General features: G+C 45.0%; 1 protein-coding gene across 1 annotated transcript in view; it reads left to right on the top strand.

Moving 5' to 3' along the window:
• Positions 1–12,237, top strand: part of LOC309543844 (protein mono-ADP-ribosyltransferase PARP10-like) — a gene marked incomplete at its 5' end in the record, with an annotated part of 102,487 nt that overhangs the window by 20,884 nt on the left and 69,366 nt on the right. The window contains one exon of the mRNA XM_082276266.1: positions 4,529–4,762. Within this exon, the coding sequence (XP_082132392.1) occupies positions 4,529–4,762 (234 nt within the window). The remainder of the gene's footprint in view (positions 1–4,528; positions 4,763–12,237) is intronic.

Raw genomic sequence — 12,237 nt, 5'->3', positions numbered from 1 at the left:
TCTTCTCAGCCGTCCCCTCCATTCCGTCTTATCAGCCGTCCCCTCCATTCCGTCTTATCAGCCGTCCCCTCCATTCCGTCTTCTCAGCCGTCCCCTCCATTCCGTCTTCTCAGCTGTCCCCTCCATTCCGTCTTCTCAGCTGTCCCCTCCATTACGTCTTCTCAGCTGTCCCCTCCATTCCATCTTCTCATCTGTCCCCTCCATTCCATCTTCTCAGCCGTCCCCTCCATTCCGTCTTCTCATCTGTCCCCTCCATTCCGTCTTCTCATCTGTCCCCTCCATTCCGTCTTCTCAGCCGTCCCCTCCATTCCGTCTTCTCAGCCGTCCCCTCCATTACGTCTTCTCAGCTGTCCCCTCCATTCCGTCTTCTCATCTGTCCCCTCCATTCCGTCTTCTCAGCCGTCCCCTCCATTCCGTCTTCTCAGCCGTCCCCTCCATTACGTCTTCTCAGCCGTCCCCTCCATTCCGTCTTCTCAGCCGTCCCCTCCATTCCATCTTCTCAGCTGTCCCCTCCATTCCGTCTTCTCATCTGTCCCCTCCATTCCATCTTCTCAGCTGTCCCCTCCATTCCGTCTTCTCATCTGTCCCCTCCATTCCGTCTTCTCAGCTGTCCCCTCCATTCCGTCTTCTCAGCCGTCCCCTCCATTCCGTCTTCTCAGCCGTCCCCTCCATTCCGTCTTCTCATCTGTCCCCTCCATTCCGTCTTCTCAGCCGTCCCCTCCATTACGTCTTCTCATCTGTCCCCTCCATTCCATCTTCTCAGCTGTCCCCTCCATTCCGTCTTTTCAGCTGTCCCCTCCATTCCGTCTTCTCATCTGTCCCCTCCATTCCGTCTTCTCAGCCGTCCCCTCCATTACGTCTTCTCAGCCGTCCCCTCCATTCCGTCTTCTCAGCCGTCCCCTCCATTACGTCTTCTCATCTGTCCCCTCCATTCCATCTTCTCATCTGTCCCCTCCATTCCGTCTTCTCAGCTGTCCCCTCCATTCCGTCTTCTCAGCCGTCCCCTCCATTCCGTCTTCTCAGCCGTCTCCTCCATTACGTCTTCTCAGCCGTCCCCTCCATTCCGTCTTCTCAGCTGTCCCCTCCATTCCATCTTCTCATCTGTCCCCTCCATTCCGTCTTCTCAGCTGTCCCCTCCATTCCATCTTCTCAGCTGTCCCCTCCATTCCGTCTTCTCAGCCGTCCCCTCCATTACGTCTTCTCAGCCGTCCCCTCCATTACGTCTTCTTAGTTGTCCACAGCCACCCCTCTGTCCAAGTATACCACGTCCACAGCCCCCCCTCTGTCCAAGTATACCACGTCCACAGCCTAACCCGAATAAACCCAGTTTACTATGCTTTGGTTATGAATGAACATAGAGAGGGCTTGGTACCGATCACACGTGTTCATTCAGGAAAGGACATTTTTGCCGGACCCTTCCCCCCACTCCATCCTGAAGGATCCTGTTGTATGCTTGCAGCTGCTGGAAGGAAGGAGAGGAGGGAAGCCGGAAGCACTGCAGAGGTGTGGGGGAGGGGGGGAACTTGGCAGCAGGGTGATCGGAGTGGTGGGGGGAACAATTACTGGAACTCATCCCCTGTATGGCTCTCTCTGCAGCAGCTGAAATCCGTCAGGAGGGAGAAGAAGCCAGTTTTCAGCTGCTGCAGAGAGAGCCATACAGGGGATCGGTTCCACGATTTGCCCCCCGCTGTACCAATTACCCTCCCTGCCCACATCCAATTCGCCTTGCTGGCCCAGGCCCCATACAGAAGGAACCAGTGGTACCCCTTTATCTACAGCCCTCCCCACAGTTCATATACTGCGGGCGGCACAGACAGGCTAGGTGATGTGCCCGTAGGTTGCACTGGCACGCCGTTCCCATGATCGCTGTGTTCACCGCAGATTGCGGGTCACGGTAGCCAACCAGGATGTCACGTGATTGCTGTGCGATCACATGATCTCTGTGTCAACATTACTGTAAGGAATGAGTATTCATAACAGCTGCCACATGGTACCCGGGCCAATCACCTCCCCCTGTACCATGTAATTAGCTGTAGCCAATCACAGATAACTATTAATCACAGCTGTTATCAATGAAACTTTTCCATGATAGTTCAAAACATTGCTGTTAAAATCACTCTAACTGCAATCACAGTGTAAAAAAGGTGCCCCTCCCCCAGAGTAGTACAGAGTTACTGTGTGTCATGGTCAGGGGTCAGGCTCGGAGGCCAGGAGCTATAGCAGTGGAGAAGGACCCACCGAGAAGTGTGACAGGCCTACAAGCAGGTCACCCTGGCTGATGACATGGGTTACCCTCATACTACATACTAACCAGTGTTCATCAGAGCTCCTAATGGTGGGGATGGGTTTTGCTGTGTGTTCATACCAGGGGGTGAGCAACCCGGGGTCCAGCAGAAGATATAGCGTGTAGGGATCATGCATAAGTGTAGTCAGTAAACAAGCCAAAGGTCGGTAATGAATGCAGTCCATAGACATTGTATGTTCTCTATTCTGTCATCTCCATGGACATTGTATGTTCTCTATTCTGTCATCTCCATGGACATTGTATGTTCTCCATTCTGTCATCTCCATGGATATTGTATGTTCTCCATTCTGTCATCTCCATGGACATTGTATGTTCTCTATTCTGTCATCTCCATGGACATTGTATGTTCTCCATTCTGTCATCTCCATGGATATTGTATGTTCTCCATTCTGTCATCTCCATGGATATTGTATGTTCTCCATTCTGTCATCTCCATGGACATTGTATGTTCTCCATTCTGTCATCTCCATGGACATTGTATGTTCTCTATTCTGTCATCTCCATGGACATTGTATGTTCTCTATTCTGTCATCTCCATGGACATTGTATGTTCTCTATTCTGTCATCTCCATGGACATTGTATGTTCTCTATTCTGTCATCTCCATGGACATTGTATGTTCTCTATTCTGTCATCTCCATGGATATTGTATGTTCTCCACTCTGTCATCTCCATAGACATTGTATGTTCTCCATTCTGTCATCTCCATAGACATTGTATGTTCTCTATTCTGTCATCTCCATGGACATTGTATGTTCTCCATTCTGTCATCTCCATAGACATTGTATGTTCTCTATTCTGTCATCTCCGACATTGCATGTTCTCTATTCTGTCATCTCCATGGACATTGTATGTTCTCTATTCTGTCATCTCCATAGACATTGTATGTTCTCCATTCTGTCATCTCCATGGACATTGTATGTTCTCTATTCTGTCATCTCCATGGACATTGTATGTTCTCTATTCTGTCATCTCCATGGACATTGTATGTTCTCTATTCTGTCATCTCCATGGACATTGCATGTTCTCCATTCTGTCATCTCCATGGATATTGTATGTTCTCTATTCTGTCATCTCCATGGACATTGTATGTTCTCTATTCTGTCATCTCCATGGATATTGTATGTTCTCTATTCTGTCATCTCCATAGACATTGTATGTTCTCTATTCTGTCATCTCTATAGACATTGTATGTTCTCCATTCTGTCATCTCCATGGATATTGTATGTTCTCTATTCTGTCATCTCCATGGACATTGTATGTTCTCTATTCTGTCATCTCCATGGATATTGTATGTTCTCCATTCTGTCATCTCCATAGACATTGTATGTTCTCTATTCTGTCATCTCCATAGACATTGTATGTTCTCTATTCTGTCATCTCCATGGACATTGTATGTTCTCCATTCTGTCATCTCCATAGACATTGTATGTTCTCTATTCTGTCATCTCCATGGACATTGTATGTTCTCCATTCTGTCATCTCCATAGACATTGTATGTTCTCTATTCTGTCATCTCCGACATTGCATGTTCTCTATTCTGTCATCTCCATGGACATTGTATGTTCTCTATTCTGTCATCTCCATGGACATTGCATGTTCTCTATTCTGTCATCTCCATGGATATTGTATGTTCTCCATTCTGTCATCTCCATGGATATTGTATGTTCTCTATTCTGTCATCTCCATGGACATTGTATGTTCTCTATTCTGTCATCTCCATGGATATTGTATGTTCTCTATTCTGTCATCTCCATGGACATTGTATGTTCTCCATTCTGTCATCTCCATAGACATTGTATGTTCTCTATTCTGTCATCTCCATGGATATTGTATGTTCTCCATTCTGTCATCTCCATGGATATTGTATGTTCTCTATTCTGTCATCTCCATGGACATTGTATGTTCTCTATTCTGTCATCTTCATGGACATTGTATGTTCTCTATTCTGTCATCTTCATGGACATTGCATGTTCTCTATTCTGTCATCTTCATGGATATTGTATGTTCTCCATTCTGTCATCTCCATGGACATTGTATGTTCTCCATTCTGTTATCTTCATGGACATTGTATGTTCTCTATTCTGTCATCTCCATGGACATTGTATGTTCTCCATTCTGTCATCTCCATGGACATTGTATGTTCTCCATTCTGTTATCTTCATGGACATTGTATGTTCTCTATTCTGTCATCTTCATGGACATTTCTCCTTTTCTGTCTCAGATCTTCACCATTTATTCACTCGTGTGGAAGAAAAGAAATTACTCCATCGATCGATCTCTGCGCTCCGTGTCCGGGCCAGTGGGGATATCCTGGTGGGAAATATTGGGAGTGAGATAACAATGGACCTCCTGGAGATGTACTTCGAGAGTAAGCGCAGTGGAGGCGGAGCTGTGAGGTCTGTGACCGCCCTCAGGGAGAAATCTGCCGCAGTGGTCTCTTTCTGTGACTGGAACGGTGAGTGCGGGGTCACCAGGCTCCCCTGTCTAAATCAACGGGAAAGCTCCATCTTCCTAAATTTCTTGTTAGCTAAACCCGAAGGGTGGTAACCAGCCATATAACAGACCCCATCTTATCTAGTTCTGTTCTCGGTACCTGAATGTTTCATATATACATAAGAGTCTGATGCGTTATTCTTGATCTTTAATGATAGTCTACTGATGGGTATGGTGCCAGCTGATTGGAAAAAAGCCAATGTGGTACCAATATTTAAAAAAGGGCGGAGATATATCCCGGGTAACTATAGGCTGGTCAGCCTAACATCAGTAGTATGTAAGATTTTGGAGGGGATGTTAAAGGACCACATACAAGACTTTAGTAATGAAAACGGTATTATTAGTAGTAATCAGCATGCATTCATGAAAAATCGTTCTTGCCAAACCAATCTATTAACCTTCTATGATGAAGTGAGCTGCCACCTAGATAAAGGAAAGCCTGTAGATGTGGTGTATCTGGATAGAGGAAAGTCTGTGGATGTGGTGTATCTGGATAAAGGAAGGCCTGTGGATGTGGTGTATCTGGATAAAGGAAGGTCTGTGGATGCGGTGTATCTGGATAAAGGAAGGTCTGTGGATGTGGTGTATCTGGATAAAGGAAGGCCTGTGGATGTGGTGTATCTGGATAAAGGAAGGCCTGTGGATGAGGTGTATCTGGATAAAGGAAGGCCTGTGGATGAGGTGTATCTGGATAAAGGAAGGTCTGTGGGTGTGGTGTATCTGGATAAAGGAAGGTCTGTGGATGTGGTGTATCTGGATAAAGGAAGGTCTGTGGATGTGGTGTATCTGGATAAAGGAAGGCCTGTGGATGTGGTGTATCTGGATAAAGGAAGGTCGGTGGATGTGGTGTATCTGGATAAAGGAAGGTCTGTGGATGTGGTGTATCTGGATAAAGGAAGGTCTGTGGATGTGGTGTATCTAGATAAAGGAAGGCCTGTGGATGTGGTGTATCTGGATAAAGGAAGGTCTGTGGATGAGGTGTATCTGGATAAAGGAAGGTCTGTGGATGTGGTGTATCTGGATAAAGGAAGGTCTGTGGATGTGGTGTATCTGGATAAAGGTAAGCCTGTGGATGAGGTGTATCTGGATAAAGGAAGGTCTGTGGATGTGGTGTATCTGGATAAAGGTAAGCCTGTGGATGTGGTGTATCTGGATAAAGGAAGGTCTGTGGATGTGGTGTATCTGGATAAAGGAAGGCCTGTGGATGAGGTGTATCTGGATAAAGGAAGGCCTGTGGATGTGGTGTATCTGGATAAAGGAAGGTCTGTGGATGTGGTGTATCTGGACTTTGTACAGTAAAGCCCCGTACACACGTACCGATCGTCGGCATACAAACGTCGGCGGACGAAAGATCTGCCGATTGTACGCTTGTTAGTATGGTGCCTCCGACAGATGTCTGCGCACATTCTGCGGACAAGAGTCTGTCTTGCAAGCATTAAAATTTTTGTATGCCGACACCAGAACTGCCGATTGTTCGCCAGTCAGTACAGAATTCGGCCGACACACAGCTACAAATCCCAACACGCATGATCAAACCAAATGAGTTCCCGGAAGAATTTTCTCTAGTAAACTCAACATTTTATTCAGAAAGAACTTTCGTCTCGCGGCAGTTTTAGAAATAGGTGAAATGCGGAGCACATGCTCATCTTGATAAATGTGAGAAGAAGGAAGATGCTGCTCATAATTCCATACTTTTCTAATAAAAAGGCATGTGTTCTGTTATGATGAAGATAATGTTTGTATATTCTATCTGTTCTATCAAATTTTAGAATTCAATAATTTGAACTCTTCACCATTATTATTGTTTAAACAGCAAAGATCTAACTATTGATATGACCCTTTATTCTTGTATGAATTAATGTCTAAAACATATTTTTCAGGTTATGCACAATATTAAACATGTTAACAAATTCAGATAGGCCATTTTGTATTTTCAATTTTCTTTTATTTTTTTTATCTCAGAAAAAAATAAATGAAAACATTAATACTCTCCGTATAAAAAAAATAAACATAAAAAAGGTCCATTTGGACAAAATTAAAATACAAACTGCCAAACAGGGGTAAAATAAATAATAGGGGGTTACACAAATGAAAGTTGCTGGTAACTGTAATCAGGTTGCCATGAGGGCAGGTTTGGATCCTGCTGGCCATATTGCCACTGGCCATGTGGCATTTGGTGAGGTGGTGGCTGTTGTGGAGGTGGAGGGCATGGGTGCTCCTGGCATGCATGGCTGTGCTCAGTAAGGATGCCGTTTTCAGCCTTTTGCAGCACATCGAGGATGATTTTTCGGGCATACTGACACTGGCTGAGGTCCACCTTATCTAAAATTTTGCCCGTCATGTTGCCGAAGGATTCATTGGCCTCCGGTTTCCTACGTAGGGCTATGGTGGCCTCCTGTATAAATTCATCGGTTATGTCATCCACATGCTTCCTCTTTTGCCTCCGTTTGGCAGGAGGAGGTGGTGGTGGAAATAGTTCCGCAGGCTCCTGGCTACACCCTGGCTCCTCCTCAGTGACACTTCCCTGTTGATGAAATGAACAATTGATTAGAATGTTATAGTGTATATAAAAATGCATGTTTGTTATATTATTGTGATCAAATAGCAGACTTTACATACAGTGGCGTATCTAGGGTCTCCAGTGCCCTTGTTGAGGAGCTGTATTTGGCAACAACCCCCCCCCCCCCCCAAGATCAATGTAAAACTGTAACCCACCCCCCCAAAAAAATTAAAGGGCATTAAATGTTTCTCATTTGTCCCTTGTTTGCCCAGTGTAGAGCTCTCTAGTGGGCAATCATTGTCTCAGGAGTGAACAACAAGAAAGAGAGGGGTGAGAGATAGAGAGAGGGAGAGAAAGAGGGGGTGTGAGAGAGAGAGGAGGGGGGTTGCAGAGAGAGAGGGGCCTGAACTTGCAGAGGGCTTTGATGTAGGGCATTGAGGGTGAAGCGGTGCAGGAAAACAGGAATAAGGAAGCCACCTGCCTTGCTGACCTAGAGTGAGAGACCAGAGACATGGAAGCAAGGATGGATGGATCATTTGCCGGATCTGTTAGTTTGTTAGTTTTGTATTAAAAAAGGTTGAGCCACAGGAATGCTGAGGCTCCAGCAGTGTTTGTTAGGACCGGAGGTGTGCTGGGGATGCAGCAGTGTTTGTTAGGACTGGAGGTGTGCTGGGGATGCAGCAGTGTTTGTTAGGACCGGAGGTGTGCTGGGGATGCAGTGAGAGGCAGTCTCAGTCTCCTGGTCTTTTGGCTCAGCTGCTCTCAATGTTTTACACCTGCATGAAGCAGCTCTCAATGTTTTACACCTGCATGAATCCGCCTGCAAACTGGAGGTTCTGGGGTGTGCAGGCTGAGTGGATTGTTCAAAAAAACAATAAACCAATGCCAATGTTTTTGTGACCCACCCCCCTTGGCCTGCGCCCCTGGCGGTTGCCTGTCATGCCAACCCCTTGCTATGGCCGTTTACATTAAGGGTCAATTATGGTTTAGCTTATAATTTTGTTACATGATTAAATTTTAGCAGACAATATATAGTGAAATGCCATACCTGAGTAAAACTCTCCTCCAGGAAATCCTCATCCTGGCTTGGATCAACCGACACTGAGCCCTCTGCCGATGTAGAAGGCAGTGTTGATATGGATGGCCTGGATTCCAAGGTGTCGGACAGGAATCGCAAGTTATCATAGTACCACAGCCGTGGTACATGTACATTTTGGGCACCTGCTCCAGACTGGGTGGAATCTTCTATTTTTTTGACCTCCCGCCTGTAGGCAGTGCGAATGCTGTTGATTTTTCGCCTTACATACTCCACATTTGCCCCAGGACAGACGGGCTTGTAGAAGGCCACCAAATGGTCAATGGCCTGTTTTTTTAGTTTTTTATTTTTATAATCCGCCGACTTCACTTGCCACAAACACGGCAGTTGCCTGTACTCGTCAATAAAACTTATTAGAAAGTTGTGGCTGGTGTAATTGTCCACCATATTGCAGGACAGTATATGCCTGCAAGACACAACACAACACAAAACATATTAAAATAGCATGTATTTTGGCACATAATAGAGATATTCCTAATAAAAGCTGTATAGGGCCCAAAACACACAATTTCTATTAAAATATTCGTACCTTTGTTTGTGGGGAATAGTCGTGATTCGCCGCTCGATCGTGCTCCAACCCTCGATATGTCCGCTAGCGAATCGTCGGCCGAACGATCCGGCGTCATTTAAATACAGCGCAGGCATCAACTCCTCCTCCAGTGGCGGGCTTGTGCAGGGGTGTGTACGTGCCGAAGATCAGGCCTACATGCGGCACTCACACCTGAGGCAGTGGAATAATCATTGTTTAATTACGAACCATGTCTCAACGATCTGAGAGCTCAATTAGTGTGGGCAGAAGTGATTGGGCCACCCGAAAATCAAGGGCTAAACCCATGACAAAGCCAGAAATGGTGGAGATGGTCTCCATTTTACAAAAAATGGACTATGATGGAAAGTTGAGAAATTACGATCGGCCCAATGCCAGGAAAGATGGCATCATGGACAAGGTGGTGGCCTGTTTGCTTAAAAAATTCGGTGTGGAGCGATCGAAAGATCAAATTCGGAAACGGTGGTCCGACCTGAAACACCGTGAGCAGGATCAGCTTTCCCAAATCCATCGGATTCTGAAAAAAAGTAAGTTTTTTTTTTTAATTATTGTTTTAAACATGCAATATGTTTTTATAATTTGGTGTATGTTGTATTAACATGTCTAGATTATAATGTCTATGTAAAAAGTTAGATTACTCATTTTAGTTGTCATGTCGTGATTAGATCGATCTATTGTTGATGTTTTAGTATATGACATTAAAAGTCAGGAAGCCATAGTTAAAAATATATGTATTGTGTTGCAACGAACGTTCTTTCCTGCACGAATCTTCTCTGCAAACATTCCTATTAATCACAGATTATTAATCAAACCTTTCAATAGGAGAAAAACGTAAACTCCGTGCCAAACAATGGGAAAGGAGGAGGAGAGGTTTGGCAGCTCCATCGGCAGTTGTGGAAGAAGAGGAGGACATGGGCCCAGATGGTGGCACAGATTCCACTAAAGGTAATTGGTTCCTATGCACTGTCAAACATTAATGTACCATATTTTTCTTGGATAACCATGTACATGTCTTCATATTTGTTACTAAAAGAGCTATCAAGCAGGGCACCATGTCCTAACAAATGTACCTCTTGTGACTTTTATGATATGGCCAATTTTTTGTATTATGTAGATGAAGACATTATGCCGGAAATTATCCTTGTGGAGCCAACAAGTGATGAGACACCAGAGCAACAAGAAGGTTGGTAGGCACAGATTTCTGGGTAGTGGGATCATAGAAATATGTGTATTTGCAATGATTGTTTAACCTTATATTCTTGTATTTCCTTACAAATTTACATTGCAGATGTTGCGTCATGCGAGGACGTGGCATCCCCAGCCATGTCAGAACCCCGATCTCCTGGCAACTTGGCAAGCAGCGTGGAAGCCACTTCTGAAAATGTGGATGATCCTGGACCAAGTGTCAGAGAGCCAATTGTGTGCCCACGTAGGTTTTTTCATAATGATTTTTATCAGTGTTATTTTTAGCCTCCAATTGTCAACACTAGTTCCCTATGGGAGCCTCTTTATTTGAATAGAAGTCGCACCGTAAGTCGGATCAGGATGCTCTGTATTGCGGGGCCACTTGCGCTGTGAAGATTTTTGAGGGGGAACTACACAAAACAATTGAATAACCACCCGTGGGTGTCCCCCCAAGTTCACAACCAGGCCTTTTGTGTGTGGTATTGAGTTTGAGGGTATGCCCACAACAAAAAGACAGCGTGGGTTACCCACAAAACCCCTACCAGACCCTTATCCAAGCATGCAGCTTGTCAGGCCAGGAAAGAGAACGAGCAAGCGGACCAAACACCCCCTGGACCACAGCAGGACACATGCCCTCAACATGGGGGGGTTTTGTTCTTTGGGCCAGGGGGCCTCTGCACCGCACACCCAAAAGCACCTTGCTCCCATGTAGAGGAGGACAAGGGCCTCATCCCCACAACCCTGTCTGGTGGTTTTGGGGGGTCATGCGGCCAGGGGGTTCCTAGGACTTTGGAAGCAACCTTCAACAAAGGGTGGCTCCCAGATCCTGGACACCAATCACTGTGTGAATGGGTATGGGGTACACATTAACCACATAAATGGAAGTGTATGTGAATAATGACAGGAGACATTTCTGAAATGTTCTTAAATATCTTCATCCGGTCTTCTCCACTCTGCTCTTTGGATCTTCTCCTCTCCACTCTTCTGCTGTGCAATCTTCTGCTCTTATGTTGTCTGCTCTTTTGCCCTAGGCTCTTCTTCTTCCTCCTGTCCTCCTCCAATGCTGTTGCCGTGCATTCTGCCCGTCTCAGTTCTCTGCAGCTTAATATATATACATTACGACCATGCCCTCACAATGACGTCATCATGCGTTCACACCCCTAATGAATATATAGTAAGCTCTGGAGACCGGCAGAATCATCAGCGACAGGATCAGAGGAGGACAGGAGGAAGAAGAAGAGCCTAGGGCAAAAGAGCATAAGAACAGGGTAGGTATTAACTCGAGAGTAATTAAAAATAACCTGGACACCAAATTTTTCTCTATTATGACCTCATGTAGGTGATTCTCATTGACTCTCTTGTATTTTTTTTTACAGAACATGTTTTACATAGTTGCACTTTGGCAAAATTAACACGTGAGGCACTCCAATGTTGCTCAGACCTCGAGCAAATCAAGGAAACAGCAACGGCATTGCAATCCAAAATGCGGGATTTTGTGGACATGATTGCCAAATTTTAACGATTTTTAAATACATTTTTTATGCTTTTATTGGTTCCTTTTATTACAAATGTTTTGTAATATTTTATGATATGTTGATGACACTCAGTTGTTAAGAGTGTACCCACGTTTGGGAAAAACACTTGAAAACACCCTAACCCTAACCCTGTGAATGTTTATTACAAAAAATGTTGTACATTCAACAATGTGTGTTCCATTCTTTATTTGCCTTTCGTTGGGGGGTCGAGATCTAAAGCTGTGTAAAGAAGCATTAAATGTATGATGGCTGTCCTATTCCCATATTTACATGTTAATGAAATCATTTTGGACACTGCCATATGCGAGTTGCTGGAGGTGTCAATGAAATGTTAAAGATCCCAACCGTTTATACGCATATCACAGTGCGATCTGACATTTCATACAGGATCGGATCATACAAGTGGGAACGACTGTGCAATCCTATCCTGATGCAGCTGAATAAATGCATCATGTGCGACTTTTGTGCGAGTGCAGTGCGAATTGAGACATACACTTTGTATGGCTACATTCGCACTGAACACGCACACAAGTCGCACATGACCCTTTATTTCTGATGTATCAGGATTGGATGG

This window comes from Pelophylax lessonae (genome assembly GCF_965119305.1).
Source record: "Pelophylax lessonae genome assembly, contig: HAP1_SCAFFOLD_420, whole genome shotgun sequence".
In the NCBI taxonomy this organism is placed as follows: Eukaryota; Metazoa; Chordata; class Amphibia; order Anura; family Ranidae; genus Pelophylax; species Pelophylax lessonae.
The sequence above is the reverse complement of the archived record's forward strand: the minus strand, read 5'-3'. Positions and strand labels throughout refer to the sequence as shown.